Here is a 26,116-nt window from a genome sequence, read left to right as displayed (position 1 = left end):
CTAAGGTTCATCACAAATGACAGGTCAATCACTTGCACCAAAATGAAAGAAATTTTGCAAACAATCACACTATTACAACAACAAAATTAGGTTACATGTTCCTAGTAGGTGGTTTGCAGAAGTCTAGGTACCTCAATCAGGAAGCATTATCCACTGAGTAAAACCTGGGTCTGATCAAATCAAATAAATTTATTTGGCCGTAGAAGTGGCAGAAACTAAAAGGTCTATTCTTGGAAAACCTGTTCTACTGGTTTTTTCTGTAAAGTGGGGCAAAAAACCAACCAACCTGTCCAATGATTCTACCTAGCAGAGCCCAAATTCCTTGCCCTTCATTTCGCAGTTTTCCATTCATATTTTGTAGCTCTTCCAAGGACTCACATAGCTGAAAAATTAAAAGAAAAAAAAATAGGCAACAGGAAGGAAAATCCATTAAGAGTTATTAAATAAAATTTACTCAGTCTCTTACTTACCAAGGGTGCATTAATTTATTGTGGGATTAGAAAAACAATGAAACTCATATCAATATAGCTGAGATTAGTAGAACCATTCATTAATTTAACAGAAATGAAACAAGAATCCAGAGCAACCACTTGCTTTGTGAAGTACTGAAGTATTTCAGCATGGAAATAAGGTTTCATGAAGTCAAATGGAAAGCAAAACAAAAATGCAGGAACATCTTATATGTGAAGTCCACACTACTTAGGCAGCAAGATTGTAACAAGTGAACATATAAATAAATCCAAATTTTCTTTTGCCACATTCACAGAAAAAGAAAATTTAAAAGTAAAGGCTGTAAGCAAAAAAAAAAAAGTTTCTTTTTCTTCTGGAAGTAACTGTTAGGTTGTGTATTTTGGGAGGTAACTGTTAATTTGTTTAAAATCCCCAGACACAATTTCATTTCCCTTTATCATCCCTGGGCAGTTCACAAGGATCTCCTGCTACATTTTCCATATGTTCTCACTTAAAACACACACCAAACAGCTTAAGAATTAATAGGAACACCATAGTAACATTATTAACTATCACTTAATAGGCTGTTGAATTCAGCAAGAACTGCAGCATGACATCTGTCACAAAAGGCACAGTATATCTATGTTTCAAAATAACTTTATAATAAAATATTTGGTAAAAATGCAAAAAGTTCTTTTTTAATCATAAGGATGAGTTCATAAAAAAATTATATTAGCAACACTATGGGAGAGCATAGCCGTAATTTATGGGCTTCAAATTTGTTATACCCTAAAAAGCATGCAGAGGACACTGTGGAGGTGTGAATACTGATTATTTCTGTCTGAAAAATTAGTCAAGTCATTAAACCTAAGCCCAACTGGAGTTGTAGTTGACATAAATAAATAAATAAATAACACTTTTGAGTATCACAGATTACCGGTGATCAAGTGGGGCTACAAACAGAGAATCATGCAGGTTCAAACAGGTCCATGTGCAATTTGTTAGTGGAGCTCTCAGTAGGGTCATTTAAAGAACTTGGGTCCAGTCAACATATCACATTTCAGAAATTTGTATTATTTGCATGGGAGAAGACAGACTACTGAATATTTTTAGAAGAAAAAATAAGTTTTTAAATATTACTTTGAAAATATCAATAGTTTGCATCTTATGTTTTTCTCCGAATTTTTTTCCATGGAAAGAAAAATTCTATCTAAGTTAATAGCAGCAATACTAAAATGGTACAAGGGTTTATCAACTCTTTTTCTTTACCTTATTATACTCCACATGAAGCTTTTCTTGCTCATTTTCTAACTTATCTTTGATGTTCTTTTGTTCAGCCATATTCTCCTGGATTTGAATCATGCGCATATTTCTCTCTATTTAAAAGAAAATGGCATTATTCCCTACTCTTGAATATACATTTTCAAGTTTTATGCGCTAAAAAAAGTGATGCAATCTAAAGTAAAAAACTATAGCAATACCAAGACACAAAGCTATGGCCTAGAGGTTTAATACAAGACTGAGTAGAATGAACAGTCTATTTGTATTTTGCTGCATAAATACTGTAGTTGTTTAAATTATGAACTTTGATCAGCATCTAGCAAAGAGTCAAAAAGTCATGCTATTCCACATAAAAATGGAGAAGAATTTAAGGAAAAAATATTATACCAAAAGTTACCTACTCCCTTCTTAAGACAGTTTGGTCTTCTGTTTATATTTGAAAGATTTTACTCTTTTCTAAAGTGTCTTTAAAAAAAAAAGGTTTCTGTGTAAACAGACACCACAAGCAATAACATACCTGACCTAAAATGAAGTCATAATTCACATTTATCTGCTATAAACAATTAAGTACAGGGAAAATAAAAAAGCCAATGAAATAGCATAGCACAATGTAGCAAAGTGGTACCTTTTTATTGAGAACAATAAGCTATTTTCACCCTTACCAAGGTAATAATTCACAAAGTCAGCAGTGAGAGCCGGTTGTTTATGTTTTCTTCTTCCATCAACGCTGGAACTTGTATCTGAAGTGTCCACTGGGAAAATGTCTGTGCTGATTCCCATCAGCTCGGCCTTGCGCATGAGTTTCCGTATGGCCGAAGCGCTGCTGGTCAGCGGCCGCGGCAGCTTCTCCCGGGGCACCCAGGCCTGGGGCCTGGTGGTGCGCGCCAGCTCCGCCTTGGCACGGTACTGCTGCAGCCTGGCATTGATTCGAGCCTGCAAGGAAGAATTCCACCCATTAAAAACATCAAGGAATGATTCAAAATTAGTTTTGAGCTACAATTTGGAACACATCTGCATTTTATTTTCATTTTAAGTGTTGTGCAATCTAATCAATGCCATTTTCACTCCGGAGCTCTACAACTCAAGAAACAGACGTTGATACAGACATTCCATTTTAATTCAATGTGCACACACAAACAACATTCTCCTTTCACTAGAGTTTTGGAGCTATGTACACACTTCTGGATGAGATTTCCCCATTGATGAGAGCAACAGATGACTGCTGGCTTTGAGACAACCCCTTCAAATAATGATAATTTGATAGGACTGTGAAAACTCATAACTGGTAGAAGCTTTGGTTGACCTACCACATATGCATATAGATACACATTAAATTGATGTTTATGTGAGCAACAAAAGTTGATGAAGAGCATTTGTACCATATTTGACGTACTTTTGTAGGAATTCCTTTCTCAATGCCACTTCTCTTTATAAATGTTAAACATACTGATTATAATTTGTCAAGAACACAACCCAACAGAAGTGAAGCAGACAAGAGAAGCTCACAATATATATTGTCGATGACATCTGTATATTTGTGACCATCTGGGAGATCTACCCCAGAAGATCAAGCTGTTACTGACAGTTGGAAAATGCTGTCTTGAGGGAACTCTATGAAGTGGCAATTCTGGCAGAAACTGACATCAACATACAAACCTTCAGAGGCAAGACTCCAGCTGACTATCAGTTAGAAGCTGTTTACTTTCCTGCACAAAAAAGAAACTAAACTAATGTGACTGCCCCACCATATGGTGTAAGATACTCCTGAGACAAAAGCAAAGGTGCGCATATACATACACACTATTGTTAAGGAACATCTCTGATTTCAAAAAGAATCAATGAAGGTAGTACTGCAGACAGTTGAACATATTACCTTAACTAGGTCTTGAACATTAATGACCAAGAAACAAACCAAATAGAGCTTACAGGCCAGCTCTGACCCCAGTGGCTTTTTTCTTGGATCCACAGGTGCAGATCTACCTACAGCCACTGCTGTACAACACCAAAGCCACCAAGAGTAAAAACATGTGGTTGTACAAAACGTATGCAAGTGGTCATACTTGCATCAAGGTGCCTATGACACCATGTCAAGTAACTGCACCTGCAGTTTTCAGCAGTCATTCTTCAGTTTCAAAAAATTTAATCTAAATAATTAATCTTAAAAAATTGCAAAGTTTTGGTGTGGGGAAAAGAGGAGAGAGAAAGGGAAATGCCGGGAACTTATCAGCATTATCAGCACTGCTTAATACATGCCTGAAAACAGAGCTAATATGCCCTGCTGGATCCAAACAGATATTGCACAACCAGCACTTACCATTATACTGGGCAGTGTTCATATTATTGCAATGTCTCTACTACACAGGTGCATTTCACATAACTGAGAGCCGACTATATTCAGCAAGCATTATGAAACCAGTTTTAAAACAAGCTACATGAAGTTCAATATTCCAAAAAATATTTTATTCACAATTCTTCTACAGTACGAATATGCTCATGCTCATTTTCAACAGCACAGATAATTTTAAATTAATATTCTGCTATTCAAAGATCTCTGAAGAACTGGAAAGGCAAGATATTTTTAAATAAAAAGTTTGATACTATGAAACAATATTTTCTTATCATTACACTATAATTCTCACTTCAGAAAAAAAGCAGACAGCCCTCTCCCATAAATTATTTCCATTATTTACAGCATCTGCTACTTTCTACAAATAAATCAGGCAGGTTTTGTTTAGGTAACAAGCTGCTTTTCTACACAGGTGTGATTTTTCCACGGAATGGAGTTCAGTCTAAGCAGTGAAGCAAACTATGCTAGAAATTCCTCAGAATCAGAAAAAATAAAAGACACACATTGAAACTTGAAAGTATGCAGATTCCCTCAAAGGAATTGAAACCTTTGTATCAACAGGACTTTTATCAGTTGAGCTTCTGCAGTAACTAAACAGTTTTAAATGGATCTGTCACTAGACAGGGATATAGACTTGCCTAAGGCTTTCAGACAACTCCCACGCAGTGGCACAGACTCACTTCTTTGCATACATTATTTCTTTTCCTAGGAAGTCATTACTATGAAAACACCTGGCACACAGAATTCCATTTAGACCTACAAAATTGGAAATTTAGATAGAAATAGAAATGCCTAATTTTTTCTGGCCTTTTTTCTTCAGAATCTTGAAGAAAATATTAAACAAAATCTATGAACTACAATGAAAAAGTGATTACCAACTTTTTACCTCAAAAGCAAAGTAATATTTTTAAATTCAGACAAGCACAGATATTTGATATTTATTGAAACAGATATATAATATATATGATATATAACTATATTAAATATAGAGATAATTGTTCTTAGAGACCAAACCCTACAAACAGTTCAGTGTGCTGTTAAATGACCATGCACTATCAATATATTCCACATCTAATTTTCTGCTATAATAACACTTTTACCTTCTCTTAATTTCTGTCTTGTTTAAAGTGGATGATTAATACAGAGGCATTTTTGCCACGAATACAATACCTGAGCTTCTGGTGAAAGCTGCTTTTCTCTTTCCTGCAAGGACATTTTACAGTAAGACTGTAAAGCCAAGTAGTTCTTCCGCTTCCATTTTCTGTCTAACCTGTCCGCATGCTGTTTACAATAAGCAAAAAAAGGGTCAGCTATATCCTGTTTCAGAAAAAACAAAGGGGAAGGAATGAAAATAGAGTGAGACAAAGTAAGGCCAAAGGGCTCTGAACAGCAAAAACATTCTGGCAATCAGTTCACTTGTTCAAATGGGCATGTTTTTAAAAACAACTAAAAAATATGTTTCTAAATCAATTTTGTCATGTTTATGTAATTTACAATATAAGGTGTTTTTCCACTGTTTTCATTGCATGATCCTAAACGTTTCTAAATGCATTAATGATTTAACTCTCTCCTAGTCAATCTCTCTACTACATTTGCATTGCCAGGAAAAAAATCCCAGCAAAATAAATTCTTAAATACAAATTCCTTCAACATATAACATGTATTAATTTCCTGTTGATTCACTGTGCCTTTTAAATGAAATCCTACAAGTGCTTAATAATTCTGAATAACATCAAAGGCAATATATTTGGTTTCTATAATGTTTTTCCAACCATTTTGGTGGCTATACCCTCCTATTTTTTATTCCATCATATCTGCACACTGTCATGGCTAGGTTTATAGCAACTTCAGCATCTGCAAACCCTGCAAGCAGACTACAAATATCTGAGCCATGAGGAGACATGGTCTGAGAAACACATTTAATTGCCTTTGTAATTTCAAAAGTGTACAAACAACATCATAAATCTACAGACTAACAAAAACTTAAAGCAGTTTTCCTTCATAAAGTAATACAAATATTAATAAATTACCTATCAAATTTTCCTTTATACCACTTATAAAACATAGAGTAATAAAATTTACTCTGACTTTCCTTACAAGCACATTTTATTTTAATTTAAGATTTTCACAGTATGAGACAGCTTACTTCAAAAATTAGCTGTGTCCTAAAATGAGATTGCGTGAGACCTTGATTAAAAATTTGACTGCAGACAACATGTAGCAAAATTTTAAGGTGGAAAGGCAAGCAGATACATATATCCAGAAGGAATTCACATAAGGAATTTAAAGACTCAACCTTACACATAATCTAATAAGGACAACAACAACGAGGCTATCTTCCTATTTAGCAGTCCAACAGAAGAACGTATTTTGTGATTCCTTCATGAATTCCTTAGTGGTCCACTGTTTTCAGAAACAAAAGTGTCAATATCAACAGTGAAAGTAATGCTTGTTTTTGTGTTATCTGTGCCACTTCCTAAGGTAAGAAAGGAGATTGTGATGCTATGAATATGACAGGCTTAATCCAAATGATACATATCAGGATGAAACTGGACAACCTAAAAGTACTTATACCATAAAAATGAATGAGGAAGTAGGAACTTCTAATCTGAATTGCTTTAGATCATATTACAGGGAAAAAACTGTTAAGAAAAGACATTAGGAAGTTATCAGGAGGTTATAAATACTTGCTTTTTATTCTGATTCCAAAGATTAATGTTACAACAAGGAAAGTCATATCTATGTACTAAAATTGAAGTAAATACTAAAAAACATGCATGAAAAAGTGGCATCAGAAATGTTTTTAATTTCTTAAGTTTCCTATTTGGTATGAAACAGAGATTACTGTAGTACACAAACAGCTAGGTAAGTATGTCACCTGATGTGAAGTCCAGGAAATAGAATGCCTGTCTGTATTGACTGACAGTCTCTTAAGCCAACCTCTGTGTTAACTTTCTCTGTCCTTTTTTTCCAGTTTGTTTCAAAAAATGCTCAGAGTGGACAAGTTGGTGGAGGGCTCTCCCTGAGCAGTTCCCTTACTCCCTCACTTGCTACCTACTTAAAAACTTTGTTCAGGACCTGTGAACAAAACAGTTACCATTTCAAGTCATCTCCATAAGCTTTCAATAGAGATCTTTGATTCTATCTTTTCCATACCTACCTCTTCTGCTGCTGCTTCTGAGAGGAGGCCTTCCTTCTGAGCACAGGTCACATGGAAATAAGCTCTGCACATCCCAGCATCACAACTAATGCAAACACCAGTTCTGGCAAAACGAGGATCTTCACAAAAGCTGCACTCCTTCATAAAGAAGAATGGAAAAGGCCACAGTAAATTTTTCAGGTGCACTTTGCCTAAGATTTGATCATTTACGTCATATATAGAAAAAACTAAACTGGTAGGTGACTCCTGTGTGGTACAGAAACCAAGTATGCTCCCAACAGCTGACACTACTTAAAGCTTTCTGCTTTCTCAACTCCCACTATTAATTTCATTCTCAACAATGCTTAAATAATCTAAACAGCAAGTTGGATGAATTTTTATATTAAGCTGCATGTATTGCATGCCCCTTCAACAAACCAACAAAATACCATCAAAGCAATTCAAGCACAATTAGTTGTATAACCACAGTATAAAAAAACCACCACTCCTCAGCAAATGTTCAACGAGTTCTGAAGACAAACAAAAATAAAAGAGCAGAGCTCTGAATGACTGGAAACCATAGATAATTATGTACATGTCCCTTGATAAGCAATGACAGAGACGTAAACAAGTGACAGTGCAGAAACAAACACTCAAAAATCATAAATATCAGTACGGATGGATGTGATTCACTTAATTAAGAAACCGTGGCTTCAGATATGTGCATTCTAGGCACAGTCACTTGAAAAACAACCAACTGACGTCCCCAAATGCAACGTGGAAAAAAACAATTAACTTGTTTTTCAGTCAGATCAATTCCTCAGTGTCTTTCTCCACAATTTCAGACAAATCCCTGCGCCAGCAATCTAGAGAAATGAGCAGATAAGCAGGAAATGGGAACACACCCTGCTTGAGCAGGGCTGCTATCCAGTGCATAATATACAGGCATGCATTTCCTAGACTTCTACTTGCTGAATAGAGAGCAAAGCTGTCTATCACCTAGAGAAAATATCTCCATGCAGAAAGTTAAACAACAGAATGGAATGGTAAGGAAAACTCAGTGACTGAAGAATCTCAAAACATCACATATGCTCCACTAGAAAGGCACCCTTTAGCTGTGTAGCTGCAACACTTAACAGATAAGAAATTAAATGAAAAAACCTAATATATTAAGCTGGTTTTGAAGGGGGAATGTAGCAAAATAAGCTGTAACTTCCACACTTAATATAGCAAACAAGATTTACAGCTTTCCAACAGCAATGAGTCTTCTTCACCTGTACAGGTCACTCTCACCTTATTCACAGCAAGAAAAGATGCCCAAATTCTTTTCCCTGATCCTATACATCACTTATTTAAAAAAAAAAAGAGTATCATTCATTTCAACAACAATTGGCAGAGTCTGGCATGCTTGCCCCAACCTTTTACAAACATTTCTAAACAAGGCTAAATGCCTCAGCAGGCCCAGGCTCCTGATACAGATGTATTGTACACGGGCAATCCAAAGTGTTTTACTTTTTTTATATATTGTATCCATTTTTAAAACTGCACTACATATTTTCATTTAGTATTCTATTTAACAAGTAGAAAAAAAATCAAGAAAACAAAAGTGACTTGGCAGAAATGAAGCTTTAGAGCTGCAGACTCAAAACCAACCACATTTCCTCACATTGGCCTGATAGACATGGCTTCTCCACACTGTCTCCATTAGCCAAACAGTATTTAGCAAACTAATGAGTGATGTCCTCTGCCCACCACAATGATTTTCTGTATGGTTTGTTCATTACTTCTTTTGATCTGGACTGAAAACATTTACATGTAAAACAATTTTAACTTTAGAACCATGTATCAGTTGAAGTTGAGGGCCCTGTGTTGCTGCGGATTTTGGTAAACACTGCTTTGGAACAGCCTGTTGTATGCATACTGGCTTACATATAAACTCTAAAGTCATTCTTACCGAAGTACATCTGCCCTTTTCTTAACCAACTTAACCTCCCACTTCTCATCTTATGAATCCTCCTCGCTTTCCATTCACATTTTGTCAATCTGCCACTGACTTCAAAAGAAATTAGCACCTCTGTAAAAAATCAGGGAAACTGAGCAAAAACAGTGACAGAAATTATGGAGAATGGAACAGATAGAGGGAAGAGCAGGTGGGCTGTAGGTATAACAACCATTTAATAAACTTTATCTCATTTTTAGTCCTTAACCACACTACAAAATTGCTACCAAAAAAAAGAAAAATAAAGTTGGGAAGATGCATTTTATTCTATTACATGCAAAAACATAAAATATAGCTACTTGTTGCCACTACATCTCTTCTAAACTTACCTTTGCACCATACTTGGAATAATTCATTTCTGTTAGTGTTACTGGCCTCAGCTTGTCAATATCTCCAAATGCCACTCCTGGAACATAGAGGGCACAAACAATGTGGACCCACCTAAAACAGCAGACAAAATTAGGTTACTGTTACCAACATTTTGATCCTATATTATACTCACCATTTTCAGATTTCAAAGTGCCTTGTAAATGTTGCAGATGCTAGCTGAAAGACTTGAAGGAAAGTAGATTAAAAGCAGGGATGGAGTGCCTATTTGGAATTCAGGAGCTCAGACACTGAACCATGGAGTAAGGCCTTTCAAAGGCACTGGGATTGCTCTGCCTGTCTGGATCAAGGGCTGGGCTACCACCACCTTTACATTCTGATGGTTCTCCCAAGGGCTCCACACACTTTTCAAGGAACATGAAAGGTGTATTAAGATTTTGATATTACTTATAAAGCTAAGGCAGACAGATATTTTCATAATGTGGCAGGGGGTAGAAAGGGAACAAACAAAATTATACAGGTAGTCACAGCTAGCCATGAAGCACTTAGAATACAGACTTTCCACTGTTTGTTGCACTTGTTAGTTTCACCAAAACAAACTAGTTTTAAGCAACATCGAGAAGACTTGCATTCAGGAATAAACACATCTGAGTAGTATAACAGAAAGGCCTATCTGAAACTCAGATAAACAGACTTAGTTTCCCTTCTTCACTGGCCATAAAAATCTAGGGAGTAGGAGGTCTAAATCTTCAGCCCTGAGTGGCAGAAAATGAATCTGGACCTCAGAGCATAGTAATCAAATGCCACACAATGGTAAAGACTTAGCCTCAGGACTGTTCTTGACAGGCATCTTCTTTACCTCCTGAAGCTCTCAGCTACTCAAAAATAGCCTTGCAGCAGAAGAAAAATTTTCCTCTTAGTCTTCTTCTTCCATTGTTTTTGTAATGAACACTTTCTAAAAGATGCAGCTCTCACTGTCACAAACCATCAGTTAGCAACAAATTCAAAATCTGTTCTGCACAGCATGCATGACTCAAATTAACTGAGACAAACTACTGCAAATAATCTTACTGTTTTATCAAAATTCAGGAAGCATTTGCTACTCATTGCATCAGGTGGGAAAAAACTAATAGACAGAGGGTCAAGATTGCTATTTTTTTGTTATTTTAAGATATGCAAGAAAATGGCCTTTCAATTGCAGACATTGTAGCTAACACTCTGAACCTATAAAGTCTCACATGATATATAATACAACTAGAGACTTCAGACATAACTGAGCTGAAATAGCCTCAGCAAGTGTGTTAATTCAGCACTTTACAATCTTCCCAGTCATTACTGTTTAACAGTAAATGTAACACTAGTGAAGACTAAAACTCTCTTTTGTTCTAATCAAATAATAGAATCTACTCCCTGTATTCAAGAAGACTCATGATGATGTGAGAAACACTTCTTCCCTTGTCTCTCTTACAGGGATTCAGTACAGACCTGTTACTACCTGCTAAAATCTGCACCTGTGCTGCTGTGCTCTTTTTCCCAATCTTCTACCACTGTTTAGCCTATGTCTTCTCCCTCCTCCTTCCTTTATACGTCAATTTAAAAAATGCAGTTATACTGAATTATTCAGCAATAACATCCTGGGTTCAAGTGCATGTAAAACAGCTGCTGTTATTAACTAGATGCTTACAGAGGAGAGAAATACTGAAGTTTATGGTTATACAATTCAGGAGCTCCATGTAGCCCTAAGCAGCACACTTCTCATCAATGATCCTTAGACCTACAATGCTGGTCTTTATCACACTCAGATTTATTAATTTTCATGTTATTTATGAATCACATATCCCGTCAGAAATTAAAAAAAACCAAAATGTGAAAGGTTCTGTAGCAAGCTCAAAAATACATTTATATTTCAGTCTTTACAAAAGAAAACTATGATCTTTCAATTTACAAAATTGGTGAATAGACTTTACTTACCATTTTCCCCCAAAACAGTCCAAGATATTAACTGGATAACAGAAAAATCCCAGTAACAGTAAGAAACTACTTAAAAGCCATTAAATTGCTTCACTCTGTAAGAAATTTCCCAGTAAATCTAACAAGCCTCAACACTGACTCATCCCTTGTGTCATATCTGACAAGATTCTTTCCACTTGTGTATTTAAAAACAAGTATTTATTCTGTGGTTAAATCACTCACATGTGGGATGCTAAGTAGTAAACTGCCTTAAAACATATAAACTTAAAACAATTAGAATGATGTATATCCCAAATACACATTTATATGCAAGAACTGCATTGTTTTGCCTCCACAAATTTTACTAGTGTTCTTCACATCCACAAAATTATTTGGTCACAGCACTGTTACCATAGGAAGAAGCAAAGAAAACTTAAAGATGAGTTACAACCTTGTGTTTAAACAATCTAGTACAAATATGGCAGCCTGCTAGCTGCCAGAGAACAAGCTGAGACACTCAAGTGTTCTGCCAAACTTCTTGCTGCTCAGAAAGGGAGAAAACCTCATCAGTGGTTTTATTACAGTAGAAAGACTCCAGCATGCCCCCACAAATCTCTAACTTAATACAATGTCACATGTAAAATATCAGATTATTCTCATTAGTAGATAAAAAGTACATCTTCTGTCTGACTCTCCAGAAAACCAGTGGAGACACAACCTATCCCTGCAGGGGAGCAATGGAGCACCAGGTACCACCTCTGCCCTTCCATGCTGTATCCAGGAGTGGCAACAGCTTGGCCTAAATCACCGCCATACTTTTATGAAATGTTCCTCTACTAAAAAATGCATATGTACGTGCTTAAATGCACATTTTGGTAAACATTATGATTTACTAAAATAAATACCTCATTGGCATGGGCATATTGTACTTGCTTTTAAAAGGAAATTTAAAAAAAAAGCAAAATATAACACACAGAATGAGACCTGCAACCTTGAGATAAATAGACTTCTTGTTTGTAAATAAAAACATCTGAATTCTGTACAGCTTCTTTTCTATACTCTTCCTTTAAATTAAGGTGTGTAATACAGAACAAATCTTTATAAACAGAAGTTCTATATCTCCCACAATTATTATTCTTAACAAAAATCCAAGGTTCTGGTTGGAGATTTTTGATAGTAAGTTTTAATACGGTCTACTAAACATACTCTCTGAAATTCAATATAAAGATACACATCTACAAGCAGCTGCTTTCTCAATTTAATTTGCACAGTTTTTTCATGCTCCACTGGTGTATTTAATGCTGCTGCACTCTGTAGGAGTTTATCTATGATAAACCCAACAACTGGCTGCTTGCTTCATACTGACCTTCTCAAAATGTTTTAGTACATGTCACCCAAGTATTGCAGCACTACAGATTTAAACTGCCATTTCTGTGTGATTGGCACACAAGTGCCTCATTTCTTTAACCACCTATATGTGAACTCAGACCTGAATCTTTATTAAAAAACATACACAAGTCAGTCAAGTTCACAGCTGAGGCAGTTTCAGCTGCTTTTAATACCAGTTCTAAATATTTTCCTGCTCATTTATTTAGCTGCACATGTTTTAGAAGCTTGTAATTAAGACAAATTGGGTAATCAAAGAAGAATAATCTTCCTTGTTACTTTACCATCCATTTAGCTTGGAGCGATGATGACAGATGTTGATTAGGAAGGAAGAAAAACTCCACACTGAAACAAGGACAGAATTTATATTTTTGGATAATAGCATTTTGAGAAGTAAAATTTCATAAATTCACATTTATACTTGTGAAACTGAGAGATTAATGTGAAAAGACTTCCGCTAAGAAATTAAGCACCTCATTATTCTAATTATTCACCTTTCATGTAAAAAGACAGAAATTATTCCAATTCAATTATGAAGAGAAACTGACTAGGTTTGGTTTGTGTTATTTTGAGCACTGATGCGTATGGAGAATTTATTTTTAAAAGGTGGTAAGGGGATGAAGAGCAATGGTGAGGTAAAGGAATCTGTTACTCAGCAGTGCCTTCCTAACACATCAAGAATAGCACTGAATTGGATTACAGTTAACTGAATATAATGGAAGCATAATAGACACTGCCCCAAGACCCTACCCCTAGTCTATGGTGCTCCCCTACCCTTGAGAATCCAAATTTATAAATAAATAATAAAAAGAGAGCACAGGAATTTTCACATTTCAACTAGTAAACAGCAAATTATATTTGTTTTTTTCTAGTATATAACCTTTTCATCTGGGAGAATAAACTTACCCAGGATAGCAATATCATTATTATCCACCAAATAAAGATACAATAACAATAATAAAATACTGTGATAATGCCCACTGTCACCAAAGCAGGCATGTGCTTCTGCACAGACAACCAATGTAACAAAGAAAATACTTCCAGGTTAACTAAAAGAATACTACCCCTTCACAAGGAAAAAATTTAAGTAATTGTTAAAATGCTGACTTATAATTTCTACTAGGATAGCATGGAAAGCTATATTTATAGGGCTTAAACTGTTTGTAGAACACAGGAATAAAAAGGTTGAAATAAAATTTGCCAGCTGATATCAAGTCTCACATTTCCTGTTACACAATTGACTTATAGGCTTTAAGAGTAATGTTCTTGCCTATAGAAGCATTATTATCAAAACAGAAAACAACTGGAAAAGCACAACTTGCTTAGTTGTGTAAAGGCTTTATAAGGAAGATGCACATACATTCTTAAACCTACTACAGACCAGAAACAAGGATCTGAACCCTAAAACCTATTTATTGCTTTTTTAAAAGCATTAAAAAAGCACTAATACCTCCAAGGTTCAAAATTTTTCACTACAAACCTTGACTCATTTGTGTAACTTTTTTTTAAGCTTATGAAAAGCCCAGCACCGGAAAACTTTGCTTTTTACCACACACAAGCAATTTACACAACAATAAAGTGTATGGAAAAAAAACTTAATTTTCATGGTCTATTGAAAAAAACCAACCAAAGCAAACCAAAAACAAAAAAGAAAAAAACAACAAAAAAAACCCTTAAAAAAACCACACCCATGAAACCATGCAGCAAAACCTAGCAACACTAAGCATAAATCAGCCAGCACTGATAATGCAGCTTTTGCCTTTAGTACAGATAATTAGTTATCATTAATATGTATATCTTATTTTCAAATGTGACAGGAACTGAAGATATCATGAGAATTAATCTGCTTATTCTCAAATTAGACATGAATTCAATCCTAAAAAGAAGTAAAGAATATTCTCAAAAATCAAGAATAAAATCTTCATAATTCTAAATAATCATAATATACAAGATCTGTCTGAATACCTGTAGCACATTCTCAATATAATTTTGTTATGCTACTTTTTCTCATTGCCTGGCATTACTGATCCAGTCCTTTGCTCTACTAAAATAAAAACATGCAGTTTTTCTCCCACTTGGAACGTACTTGAAAGTAGGATGAGCAGAGTCTCTACAAGGTATAGGAAAAAACCCAATATTTTAAGGGTTAGATGACACCAAATTCAAAACATCATTTATTCAGTCTTACCTGCCTGCATCAGTCTCCTTGAAGATGCCATCCTGGTTGGGACACAATTCACAGCTAGGTGTGACACCACATTTGCACGCATCACAAAACCAAGGCTCTGTGGAATTTTCTGAAGCTGAACTCATGATAGAGTCACTCTCTCCATCAACCCCATAGCAACCTACACACAGGACAAATGGAAGATCAATACAAGAAGAGACAATTGCAGAAGCAGCCACTTGCCAGTTATAACTTCAGAGGGAAACATACACATACACAGATTTGGGGGAACAATTCAAGAGAAATACTGAGATACTCAAGAAAGTTTACAATTACTTTTGAAATTATTATGGTTAGAGCAAAATTTACATTTTAAAGTGATTTTACATTTTACTTTACATTAAAAATTTTACATTTTCCTTTACATTAAAAAGACACCTGTTTTATATGATTGTATTAGATTACAACTAAAAAACAAGAAGAAAGAAGACTGTTTCACTTTATTCTTCTAGCTACACTTTGTGTTCTTACAGAATATCCATTAGGAAGAAAAGTAAGAAAACAAGTCTTCAAGCAACTAAATATTTTTTAAAAACTCAATGCATTTTATGAGTAAAGAAATATATTTCAAGAAAAAAGCAACAAGCTCTTCTCCCTGAAAATGAACATTTTATGGAGGGAAGGAAGAGTGCTTGGATTTTCTTCTAGAGGTTCATTATGTCAGTAGAATCCAGTCAAAAATATGCATTCCACTTTTCCACTTTGCATTCAGCACACAAATCAACTACAAAAGAATATACACATGAAATAAAGACTATTTACCTACTTTATGAATTGTAGAACTGACCTTAAGAACACTTGTGCAATTTCAAAACCAGAGTACAGTTTGTGGAGTACAAACTTACAATTCTGAGACACCAGAATGGTGATTGATGAAATATATATATTTTTTTAAGCACTCTCATTTATACCTGGTTTTAAATTATAGCTAGGCTCAATCATTCACTTCCTCCATTCCTCTTCAGTACAACTAGGGTATTCTTTATGACTGCTTAGGCACCTCTGCATGCTCAATTACCACAAATTTAGGAAAACAGATTGTTTAAAATGATTTGTTACTTAAATTTTGCACAAGTGCAAAAGTTGTATTAGTACTACTACAAATGACAAAAAGATACTAAAGCTAATCACCACAAAACTGTTTTTTCATATCCCACATTTTGAACATTTAGCTGCTATTCAATAAGAGAAAAAATACCTAATTGTCAACACTTAAAACACAGTGAAGACTTTACTAAAAAATTACATTCAGCTATTTATCAAATGCAGCAATCAAGACAAAATTTGTGCTTTCAAAGCAGTAAAATTACTCAATTGTGCAATTAAATAGCAACATGATTTTTTACTTTGTTTCATTACCCACTGGCTGTAATAAAATAGCAACAGTGCTCCAGCTCCCCTTGGGACAGAAACAGAGGTCTGCATAATATACTGCAACCACACTCTGAAATAAGCAACACTGCAGGAACCACTTAAGAAACATAGTCTTCCATTACAGGATGAGCCTCATCAATAAGAATTAAAATAAGATGACAGAATGTTTCTTTTCATAATAAAAAGTGTCCTAGAATGAAAGGACAAGTCATGTGCAGAAGTGCATTCACAGACAAATTTCATTAGGGATATTCAAGATCATATAGCTCATGCATAGAGTCACTCCATCTTCCTTATAATGTGGTATCAGCTTAAAGCAACATTCCACAAAGTATTTTTTTTAATTCTAATAACACAATTTGGAATAGATGCCAGCAAATCTCCTTTTCAGCAATAACACTAATGTACAAACACATGGTCCATTGATATCATAGAGCTAATGAACCTATTAGTAATTCCTTTAGACTTCAAAACATGTTAACATTTTCTTAAAAGTACTCACTAAAAATTTCTTAACATTACCAATGAAGCAATTCTGTCCTCAATCCACATGGCAAAATAAAATCAGTTTCTTTCAAACGCTGATGCTTCTTCACCAATTGAAAGTAGTTAGATTTGCTTTTCTAGCCTAAGCGCCATCAGTCTACTAAAATTAGAATGATGACCTCCCCAAACTGTCTTACCTTCATTCTGAAATGGTTGCTTTATAATACTTATCAGTCATTTATACCTGATCGTTTTTATCTTTCCTCCTAGAAAATGACACAAATGTGCTGCAATTATTTAGATCCTTATCACATGTGCTGGCATTAAACATTATTTCTATAACAATATAAACATATTTCAGTTTTTAAAGTGGGGGGAAAAAAAAGTCCATATTTTTAACCCAATTTTTTTGCCCCAATTTGTATATAAATCTTAGTGTCAGCTTTAAAGAATTTAAGATCTCTGACAGATAAGGAGACATTTACTCTTCTACCTACGTGGCATTTAGTAAAAGCTAAACACCACATTCTTACAACTAAAAGGAGTGGTCTTTAGCTGGAGAAAACAAACTAAATTACCATTAACCATTGCTGATAAAAACATCAAAACAATCTGGTCCAACCACAAAGCTGAAGGAAAGGAAATCTAGCATGTAAGACTGTTGCTGACCTGGTGTATGCTGCCATATAAAGTTGCTGAATCAAACAATATAAAACCTTGTTGGCTCTAAAGCTAGGTTTCACAGAAGATACTTTGTAATTGTTCTTGAGTGACTTCTGGTAAGAGCCAATTTCAGTATCCTCCAAAGTCTAAATAAATCATTAATATAAATATAAATTAAATTTAGCATTTTAGAACCCTTAAAATGCTGAATACAACAAAGGTTCAACTTACTACTACCTGCCTTATTTTGCCATGCTGGAAAAATTATTTTGTTCCTATTAACAAAATTTTAAAAAGTATTATTTTCATGACTTCAAAATGCATAGATATGCAAATACAAAGCTGCTACTTGGTAAATCATTCCATCCTATACTGAAGATCAATTTAAAGTTGATCAATCCCATGATTCTGAATGAATTATTGGGAATTGCTAGTGTTGGAACAGAAAGCAACCTAAGGGCTTACTTAGTAAAAGCATCAGGAGGTAATCTTTAGGCTCCCTCTAAAAGTAACCCAGTTGTACAGACAGTGTGACAACTTCAGGCCTGAAAGGACAAAGGGGGAAGGATACAGAACCTGTAAAGGACATTTTTGGTTTCAAGTATTATCACTGCACCTCTGACCTATTTGGCATTAAGTCAACCAGCTGCCCCTTTGACTGGAAAATATGCTGAAGAAAATGAAGTAACTTTTAAAAACTTTGCTTGAAATGTATGCTGCCTTTCCTTAACATTCACAAAAATTCTGAAGTCTGGATCTGCAGAACACCCCTAGAAGCTCCTTTTGAACTTAAGTTCATTAAATCCTCATGCCTGCATACTCTTAGATTTCTGCATCATAAATCCATTTCTGACACCTCTTTGAACACCATTAACACTAAACAATAAAACCAGTTTAGCGTAATACTAACCTATGAATTCAAATACATGAAATTCAAGAAGGTAAAATTTTCACACCACTTACTAGAGTTCCATTAATGCCATCTATATATTACAATTACAGCCAAGTTGTCTGTTGAATGTATGTCATTAGATACAGAAAACAGACCTTTTTATTCCCTAATTTTGATGTCATTTTACTCGGCCAATAGCTTATATTTTCATGTGATTGTCAATAAAAAGAAATTGCACACACTCCAAAATAATACCATTAAATAAAACAATTGTTCTGAAATTTATAGCACTGAGAGAAACAGAAATAGAGACCTAGTTCTTTTTGTGGCTGCAGCTTGTCCTCTGTTTCTCTGGGAAGGTAATTTTTTTGCCAAGGAGGATATGCACCAACTACATCTAGATATACTCTGAAACACAAACTCTACGGTAAACCCTACGTTTGCAGAATTAAATGTTGAGAGATCACAGTATTCAAAATATGTTTCATTCAAATTTTAACTGGACCAACAGTACAAAATAAATACATTAATAATTTCACACATCATAAATTCAGAACAATATTTTTATTTAGTAAATGGAGAGTACTAAAGTATGTGATTTTGAAAAATGGATTTTTATACCAGACAGCAGCAGACCACAGTAAGGGGCAAAATTAAAATGCAGAAATGTTTTACTACACTGTAGAGCATATGGCAACTACACTCGCTTTTAGCAAGAGAATTTTTAGTCTCTGACATACACATCAAAGTACAGTAAGAAACAAAGATAGGAGATGAAAAAGAAAGCGCTCAAAAAATGTAGAACTTTTCTCATTTAACTCACAGCAACTAACCCAAGGACAACAACTGGCAGGCATGCTACCTACACTTGTGCCACATGCTACGATGTGTGCCAGACATCTTCAGACACACTGCAATCAAGATGTCAAAAAAACTGACAACACAGTTGGAGGTGTCCTGTTATTACAAGATCTTCGCAGAAATGCGTTTATCCAAAATGACAGACTGGTGTCTAAAGAAGACTTTTATAAAAAGAAATGACAATTATCTTCATACAGAAGTAAAAATTCTGAAAAGCAACTATACAAATTCAGTAAGAATGATTTTTTTTTCTTGTTTTTGTGTGGGGGGAGAGGGAAGATGTGACAGCGATAGGCTGATATGTGAAATGAGAACACATTTTTAATTGATGGACTTATTAATTAATTACAGGCTTTTAAAACTAACAGATGAATGCATTGTGTAAGAGTGGGTATGAAATTAGTATTACACATATGCTACTTATGCAGTTTTAAAGGCAGTTACAATTCAAACCAGTTATTTACTCCACTAACCACAGATTTTTGGACACATGTCTGCAGTGCAAAGACAGCTTTTGGACAAGTGACGGAGGCCATGCAAGTGATATGAACCTCACAGAGTAAACAGTTGTACTAGAAAGTAAAGTGAATTTCTCACAATCTCAGAACTATTCAATCAGCAAGTCAAGTAAAGGTTTATTAAAGGTCCATGACTTTAGGTCTGAATGAAAACTCCCCTCGAACTCTTGGCCATGTTGCTCCCTCCATGTAAGCTCTGACACATGTTCCCAGAGGAGCTATCATCCCTCTTTTTCCATGGAAGACCTTATGTAACAGCTCATCAATGCAAGCAAGCAATCCAACAGGAATACAAGTCACAACTCAACAGGCAGCTGCTGCACCAGGCCCTCAAAAGGAAAAGGTGGTAGCATCAAATACCCAGGAGGGAGCCCTGGTGTCCAGAAGAAGTAGGTTTGACTCAGAGGAGTATTTTCTCAGCTAATGAATAACTTCACTTTAAAACTGAGGTGGCTGTCATAGAAAAATCTCTCTCAGTCACCAGAAAGGTTATGTGGACAGAAATTTTCACTTGAACAGAGCACCAAGGCGTAAGTCAAGCATGTAGGAACCCCTCCCAGTGAAGAAAATAGCAGTCAACAAGGAGAAGGAGAAAATAAGGTTTTCAGGGGAAGAACAAGAAATTGTCAATACCATCATTATGTGGGACCCTGGGTGGGACACCAGTAGGGTGTGAAAGGACATAATTATTTACCATGCTATAGAGAAGAAGAGAAAACAGGCTCATTCATAACACAACTTGAAATTGCACATAAAAACTATGAAGAAAACCCCAGTGGTATTCCACCAGCTTGCTTTGGGCATTTTGGAATAAATCAGATTGCAGGAAATTGGCATATTTCTCTTCCTAAGTACAGGTAAACATCACTACATTGATTTCTATCCAATTCATAAATAGGAGATTCTTCCCTCAATGCTGTGCCCTGAAAAATTCAAAAGCTCAAATATTTTAACAAATTTCTGGACACAGCATGATACCTGCAGCCACAGCAATATATCTACTAAAGGAAAAAATAAAACCAAATTCTTGGATTTCAATGTGTTTACAAAACACACTCGCTCATTTCTGGAACTTATTTTTCAAACTACCAAGCAGCTGCACATGAGAATACAAAGGACTATAAATACAGTCTATGTCTGTGGTCTGGGTATACATTTCCAAAGTACAGATCAAAGCCAATGCTATTAAGAGTAAACCTTGCTTCTATTAACATTAAAAAATATAATTCTCAAAGTTGCAAGCCATGTTTATATGATTAGATAGTAATTACCTTTTCAATTACTTTTCAATTTATTTTGGAAATCAGCAAAACTGAATGGTTAGGCAGACAGGACCAAAAAGTAACTGCTCCATTGCATTTTAGTTTTGACTCCAACTTCTTAATGACAGGCTGTCTTCAGAAGTAAATAGTCAGTCAGTGACCACTGGACAGGAGTGCAGAAATCTCCAAGTCATTGAACATATGTGTATATATAAGGCCACTGGTCAAACTAAAGCTTCAAAGGTTCCATTTTTTTTAATAACTGTTCTGCTTTTGGCTGGAGTGAAATTAATCTTCTTCACAGCGGCAAACATGCGGCTATGTATTGGATTTGTGCTGAACACAGTGATGATAATGCAGAGATGCTTTTGTTATTGCTGAGCAGGATGTGCACAGTGCCAAAGCCTCTTCTATTTCCCCTACTGCCACACCAGCAAAGACGTTGGGGGTCCATGACAGGATGGGAGGAACCACAGCCAGGACAGGTAACCCCAAGTGACCACAGTGATACTCCAGACCATGTGACATCATGCTCAGTACATACAAAGTGAGGGGAAAAAGGAGGAAAGGAGGGATGTTTAGGGTGATGGAGTTCGTCTTCCCAGGTAATCGTTACATGTGATGGAGCCCTGCTCTCCTGGAGATGGCTGAACACCTGCCTGCCCATGGGATGCAGTGAATTAATTCCCTGTTTTGCTTTGCTTGTGTGCATGGTTTTTGCTTCCTCTATTAAACGGTCTTTAACTCAACTCACAAATTTTCCAGCTTTTACCCTTCACATTATCTTCTGATCCTGCCAGCAGGGAAATGAGGAAGTGGCTGTATTGGGCTTGGTGGTTGAGAGGGGTTTAAACACAACAGGAATATTTTTATTTGCTGCAAGCAAATATTTAAAAAAATTACTGAAAAAAGCTCAGATTTAAAATAGCACTTGCCCTTACTTATCATTATAAAATATTCAAGTACAGAAAAACACAGCAAAATAACTGTCCATTTCTATTGACACTACAGTCATACATATGTAGCAATGAAACACACACAAAGTGTCAAGTAAAACTCCAAATTGCTCAGCTTCAAATTGTTGCTGTGGAAATTTACATTTATATCACAGTCATCATTTACTTTCACATATACAGCTCGCTTATTTTTCTCTAAGACTTCACCTATTCAAACAGAACTTCGCAACTGCTTCATATACACTTTCAAGTATTCATTGTTAAAATTAATTGCAAAGAGCTAACTAAACATTTGACCACAAATGTGAAAAATTAACCAACATGTATAGCCAATTACCTGGTACACACTGTAGAACTTATCAGAACAAACTAAAATTAAATATTTTTAATTAATCTATTTTACTTTGTTGCAATGACAACAAAAGAAACACACACATTGCACTCTCTGTATCAGTGGGACTACAGGGAATCTTTGCCTGGAACACTGGAAAAAGAAGAGCAGCAATTACTTTTAATCAGATTTTGAACTACTAAAATTTTAATGACTTTTGAACTATGGGACTACTTTCGTCTAGAGGAAAGCCAGCTATAATCTTACTTTTGTAGGCACAGAAGCTTAGTAAACTAAGTAAAATGAGGACGTGATCTTTTGGAGATTTTTAAAGTACTCCTCTTGAATAAAAACAAAAAATTGCCATCATTTCATTCTAAAGTGGCAAAGGATTATTTTTCTATCACAATCATTCTTTACTTTAGTAATTATTACAATCTTTTAATAAATCTTATGGAAAATTTTTCAGGGAGCTCCAGAGCATTAGAGTTTGGATGTATAGACTGGATGTAATGTTTGGGGAACTCTCAAGGATGCATTTATAACTATCAGCAAAAGATCCTCTTTTTGTTCCTTGTGAGTTAATATTAGACTGTGCTAGGGGAAAAATAAGATCTATCAAGATTCTATAAAACTGACTTTTAGATATTTACTGTATCTCAGATGAAATATATTCTACACATTACTTTCCAAAAAACTTCATGGATACAGAAGAAGGAATTCTGCACAACACATAAATTTAGGAGTTCAGAAGTCCAACACTTCTAGAAGGCAGTAAGACCTGACTAATGCCCTCAAAGGCACTTGGAGTGTGACCCAGCTCATCATAAAGTAGGTGTCAACTGCTCTCTAAGTAACACTGGCAGTATGGATTAGCTCTTCAAAAGACCACAACAGGTTCAAGAGCTAGAAGCACACATGGACACACAATGTAGGGCATGTGAACAACAGGACAGGAATTCCATCCTTGGTTTCCTAAGTGACATCAAGCAAAGAACTGAAATACATCCCAATGCATGACAGCTACTGTTCTCAAACAGTTTTCTATCTTGTATGAGAAAACTGAAGTGTGAGTATGGGATTTATAAAACCACTTCCTACCTAGAAAGACATTCTAAAAAGGTAAAAAAACCCATAAATTAAGGGAGTCACATTAAATGAATGCTTTGTGTGCTTCAGAAAAATAAAAGCCTATTTTCTTTTTATTTCTAGAATTGAAGTAGTTTAATCTCATTTTCCTGGGAAAACTTAAAAAAAGGGGTGAAGGCCTGAAATGTACAGGATATGAGGAAAAAAGCCCCAACCTGATTAATGGAAAAAAAAGATTTTGCTTTTTAACAAAAAAGATGTGCCTCTCTGTGTTAGTCTCTCTAGCGTCCAACCTCAAGAGAAAGAGCAATAACACACAATACAGTCTTATCTTCCACATAAAGCTGTTAAAATTCCATACATTCACCTAAATTATTATTCTAGAGTATTTCTGTAAAACCAGATCACCTACATTTATTACACACACAGTCCAGATATTGAAGGAATTAGCAAAACAACACCTTGAATATGTTCTAACTTCAAAATTCTCCTCTTTCACAATGTCAGTGGAAATTATGAGGAAGTTGAAGACTAGCTGTTTTCACTTATAAATGCATGCCATGGAGAATACCCTTCTTCTTCCCTTCCTCTATGCCATTTTGGTATAGCACAAATATAGGTGAAATAACCTTTCCATTAAGAAGGCCTCCTATTCTCCTATCTCCTATTTGATAGCATAATTACCTTTTGTAATTATGCTATCAAATTCATATACTAAAACAGGTAAGACAAAACACATTAATAGAATATCCTAAAGAGAAAATACAGTGTATAGCTCCAATATTTGCACGCTGTCATTCACTGTGTCAGTATCTGTAGACTACATCCCATCCCACAGGTTCTTATATTTGCATTGCCAAGTAGAAGATGGGTGTTATAACACTAAAAAAATCAACACAGTATGACAAAAAAATACCCCCCAGTATTGAAAGGTGTTGTTTGAAGAAAGTGAGTCAAAATTTTATTAAAAGCAAAGCATATGCTTTCCTTCTGCAACAAGAATGAAGGGTTGTATTACCTTCATGCACTGTAATTCCACAGTTGTCACACTGGATTATTTCATCAGCATCTTCACTGTTATCTCCAAGACAAACGCAACAAATCAAAATATGGTCCATTTTCTGGGAACTCCAATTTTGAGACTTCTCAAGGATCAATGAGTCCTGATATTGAAAAATGGAGATATTGAAAATGGGTTATGTCAGGAATTTCAATTTTATTTAAAGCAAGCAGAAGAGCTGTTATTTGCTCAATTTTTAAACAACAATCAAAAAACCATGGAACATTATTTTCAAAGGCTAGAAGCTTCTTTCTTGTCAAAATGCTCAAACAGTTCCTCCATGAATACAAGAGCTGGGATACATGGATGTCAATGCAACCTATAGACCTGTTAAGATCCAGAGCTCAGAGGAGAGTCAAGACAGAAACCTCAATACAGAATCCTCAGGACAGAAATGTATGTCTTTGAACCATTTATAGTCTACAAAATGGAATATCTAAGAAGCCATTTAAAATCAAAATTTTAAAAAGGCCAAAGTTCCAACATTCAGAAAAGTTGCTTCATCTTCTTTAAATTTAAAAAAAATCACATGGCTCTGAAAAATCCAAGAATACACAGCTAATGCAAACCTGCCAAGTTTTCACTTACAAAAATACAACAAATTATTGACTCTGTATGGTTTTGTTCTAATGCAAATTTATGCATATCTGTGCAAAACCATACAATAATCTGTTAAAACTATACGTTCTTCTTCCGATTACATATACAGGAGTAAGGATTTGCCCTGTTCTGGCAACCTACAATATGAACCACAGCTCTTAAATAGATTGTGGGTTTTCATGGGGAATTTTTCTAAAAAAACGTGGAGAAGTGCTTCATAAACCAAAGTTTAATGTAAAATTAGTTTTCTTAATAAACATTGCCTTCTTACTATTACCATTGTGAGACAGGGCCACTGTCTCTACTGCAGTTTCATGGCCTCCATACATATTCACTTATTTTTATACTTGAGCTTGAACTACATTTATTGCTAATATGAAGGCATATAAGGAAGTACGAAAATAAGCACAATAGTGAAAAATAACCACTGTGGTAGAAAAATAGAAAAATAGAAAAATAACAGTAATAGTTTCAAAGCAGAGGCTGAGAGTTTGAATGAGTTTTCACACATTCAAAATGTGTGAAAATATTCCACAATTGCTGTGGCATCTAAAAAAAAAATCAGGGTGAAAGATGCCCTCTCAAACATTTTTTTCTGTTTCCACCTCACCATTTATAAAATACAGCACCAACACTATGCCTCAGGGAACAGGAGCTGATGTATAAGTAGAAAAGAAGTCCACATCCACATCCACAGAGTCACATTGCTTACAGGAAGGCAACTAATAGTGAAAAACAGAAGAGTCCCTGATATGGAGCTCAGACTTATGGAGCATCTCTCCCAACATCCTCCTTTTAGGACAAAGCATTTTGAGGAAAGAAATAAACCTGGACATTACTGCAGCCCATCATTACCCAAAATACCCATGCTCAGCTTACCACCCACATTACAGATGGGAAAATGGCAGTGCATGTCCT

The 26,116-nt window shown here is 35.3% G+C and overlaps 1 protein-coding gene across 5 annotated transcripts in view; it reads right to left on the bottom strand.

Moving 5' to 3' along the window:
* Positions 1-26,116, bottom strand: part of PHF14 (PHD finger protein 14) — a 161,511-nt gene that overhangs the window by 119,224 nt on the left and 16,171 nt on the right. For all 5 annotated transcript variants that reach the window (XM_058800772.1, XM_058800763.1, XM_058800779.1 and 2 more), the window contains 8 exons: positions 24,557-24,701; positions 15,068-15,227; positions 9,546-9,657; positions 7,239-7,376; positions 5,249-5,395; positions 2,394-2,664; positions 1,720-1,826; positions 287-382 (listed from right to left, as the gene is read on the bottom strand). In XM_058800772.1, the coding sequence (XP_058656755.1) occupies positions 287-382; positions 1,720-1,826; positions 2,394-2,664; positions 5,249-5,395; positions 7,239-7,376; positions 9,546-9,657; positions 15,068-15,227; positions 24,557-24,701 (1,176 nt within the window). The remainder of the gene's footprint in view (positions 1-286; positions 383-1,719; positions 1,827-2,393; positions 2,665-5,248; positions 5,396-7,238; positions 7,377-9,545; positions 9,658-15,067; positions 15,228-24,556; positions 24,702-26,116) is intronic.

Source organism: Ammospiza caudacuta, chromosome 1 (assembly GCF_027887145.1).
Source record: "Ammospiza caudacuta isolate bAmmCau1 chromosome 1, bAmmCau1.pri, whole genome shotgun sequence".
NCBI lineage: Eukaryota > Metazoa > Chordata > Aves > Passeriformes > Passerellidae > Ammospiza > Ammospiza caudacuta.
This window is presented reverse-complemented; position numbering and strand designations above follow the sequence as displayed.